This window comes from Magnolia sinica, chromosome 7 (assembly GCF_029962835.1).
Source record: "Magnolia sinica isolate HGM2019 chromosome 7, MsV1, whole genome shotgun sequence".
NCBI lineage: Eukaryota > Viridiplantae > Streptophyta > Magnoliopsida > Magnoliales > Magnoliaceae > Magnolia > Magnolia sinica.
The window spans coordinates 79,197,790-79,200,164 of NC_080579.1; the positions used below are offsets into that span (position 1 = coordinate 79,197,790).

At 37.8% G+C, this 2,375-nt stretch overlaps 1 protein-coding gene across 1 annotated transcript; it reads right to left on the minus strand.

The window, feature by feature from the left end:
• Window positions 1–351: 351 nt before the first annotated feature.
• On the minus strand, window positions 352–2,161 carry LOC131251489 (transcription factor MYB20-like). Its single transcript, XM_058252234.1, has 3 exons — window positions 1,972–2,161; window positions 1,388–1,517; window positions 352–1,189 (listed from the first exon to the last, which is right to left on the minus strand). The coding sequence occupies exons 1-3, from the start codon at window positions 2,102–2,104 to the stop codon at window positions 643–645; spliced, it is 810 nt and encodes a 269-aa protein (XP_058108217.1). The 5' UTR covers window positions 2,105–2,161; the 3' UTR covers window positions 352–642.
• Between the last annotated feature and the right edge of the window lie 214 nt (window positions 2,162–2,375).

A 2,375-nucleotide genomic window follows, 5' to 3' on the forward strand; every position in this document is an offset into this window, starting at 1 on the left:
TTGAAAAACGGATGAAAAATCCAATCCGTCCATCAGAAAGGATACCAAAATATACATTGCTTGACCAATAATCATATCCATCTACTTGTCAAGTGGTCCACAGATAACTGAACAAAAATACGGTTAGAAAAAAAATCAACGGAGCTTTTCTAACAAGTTAATTAATTTCTGGTATTATGGCACACCTTTACAGTGAGGTCCACCTGATATATCGCTTGGATATTGTACCTGTATGCCAAGCTGGCAAATGTGGTGGCGAGTACCATACCCGAATCCCGACTTGTACACGCAAAGCTCCTTATGTTTGTTTGAGTGAAAAAAAGAGAGGAGAGAGACGGGCGAAAACCAAAATGAAAAGGAAAAATCCAAATTGCATTTAAGATTTGCTTTATTTGCATTCAAACGCTCCTTGTTTCCACATTTACAATCTGCAAACTGCAGCTATAATAATTTATAGAAATTTCAAATTCTCATACCTCTCTCTCTCTCTCTCTTACTTTCAAAGAGAAAGATATTACAGAAAATGACCCATAAAACTCCACTCTACAGAGAAAAAATGGCAAAAATCATGATGGGATTTCTCAATTGCCGGATTATTCTCTGAATTTTCCAATTCCAAACAGACCCAAATGAGAAATTCAATCACATCAGCTCCAATTTCCACGAATCATACTGATTGAAAGGATCAACCGCTAGTTTCCTGTCACCATCATCAGAAATCAAATCCCATCCGTTGAAATCATCCATCCCCCATAAGTACATAGGGTCTGCCCAATCCAAACTAGAGAAGTCAAGTTCTCCAGGCAAGGTGGAAGAGCTTGAATCACAACAAGATGAAGAAGAGGCAGATGAGACTAGGATTTCATTGGGTTGAATCAAAGGGACCTCATCAGTACAAAAGACAGGGGAATTGCTGAGGAAAGCATCAGCTTCTATAGAATTCAATGCACTTGTAATGCCTTTTTCTTCTTTTGAAAGTAGAGTATTGTATTGCTCTTGTTGTGGTTGTTGATGTGGCTGTTGTTTTTGTGATGGTTGTTGTTGTGGTTCTTCAATTGAAGGAGAGAATGGTTTATGTGTAATGGGGTCAATGCCCATCTTCTTTAACTTCTTTTTAATGTGGGTGTTCCAATGGTTCTTTATTTCATTGTCAGTTCTGCCAGGCAAATGCGCAGCTATTTTAGACCACCTGCAAGAAAAAAACAAATACAGGAGATGAGACCTCACAATGAATATAGGTAGAATATTTATATACTAATGTGCTAAAAAAATGTGGTACAATTTGAAAAAGAAAAAAAAAAAAGGGAATCTAAGATGGGGCCCAAATGTGTTGAAAAAAAGACAAAAAAAAGAAAAAGAAAAAGGGTTGAGATGATGGGAAGAGTACCTATTGCCAAGACTGGCATGGAGATCAATGACCATCTTCTCTTCAGATTCTGATAAGAGGCCTCTCTTCAAATCAGGCCTGAGGTAGTTGGTCCACCTTAATCTGCAGCTTTTCCCACACCTCAGCAATCCTGGAACAACACCCACAAGCCAAAATTCAAAAACTAGTAAATAAATAAGTAAAATAAAATAAAAGGAATGAAAAAAAATAAAAATAATAAAAATGCAAAACTACCCAAGCTAGCTAATATTCTTCTTACACCCAAAGATTGCTAGAAACACCCCACTTTCTTTACTTTTGAGAACAAGCTCATATCATTATCTTATATTTATATAAGAAAAGCTCATGCCTTTTTTTCTTTTCCTCCTACCAAAAGAACTACTCTACAGTAAAACAAATGAAACCTCTCTCTCTCTCTCTGTTTTTTTTTTTTTTTTGCAAAATCCATTGAGCAAACTACAACAAAACTCCCCAAAAACAAAAACAGAAAAACAATCAACACCCATTTAATAATCTTCTCAAATTTCCACAAAAACAGCTCATTTTTATGTAAGAAATAAAATAAAAAAAGGAAAAAAGAAGACCTGCAAGCTTAGGAACAGCTCTCCAGCAGCATTGGCCATTGGTGAGGATGAAGTTAATGAGTTTCTTGTCTTCCTCAGCTGTCCATGGTCCCTTCTTCAAGCCCACTTTATCACAGCAAGGCTGTCTTCCCATTCTCTCAGAATCAAAACTCTTAGGAGAGAGAGAGAGATGCTGAGGTCTAACAAAAAAACATCACCACCTTCCTTTATAAACCATCAAACGGGCCTTGCTTTCTAATCCAAGTCACCATGCACACGTGTCGGATAGGACACGTTGCGTAGCCGCACGTGCCACATACGTTTCCTGAAAAGGCCACCTCATCTAACTGCCTTTTGCTTGCTTTGGAAGCGTGAGAAAATCCACCAGGTGGGGGCTGCCCGTAGAAACTAGAAACCCATGAAGA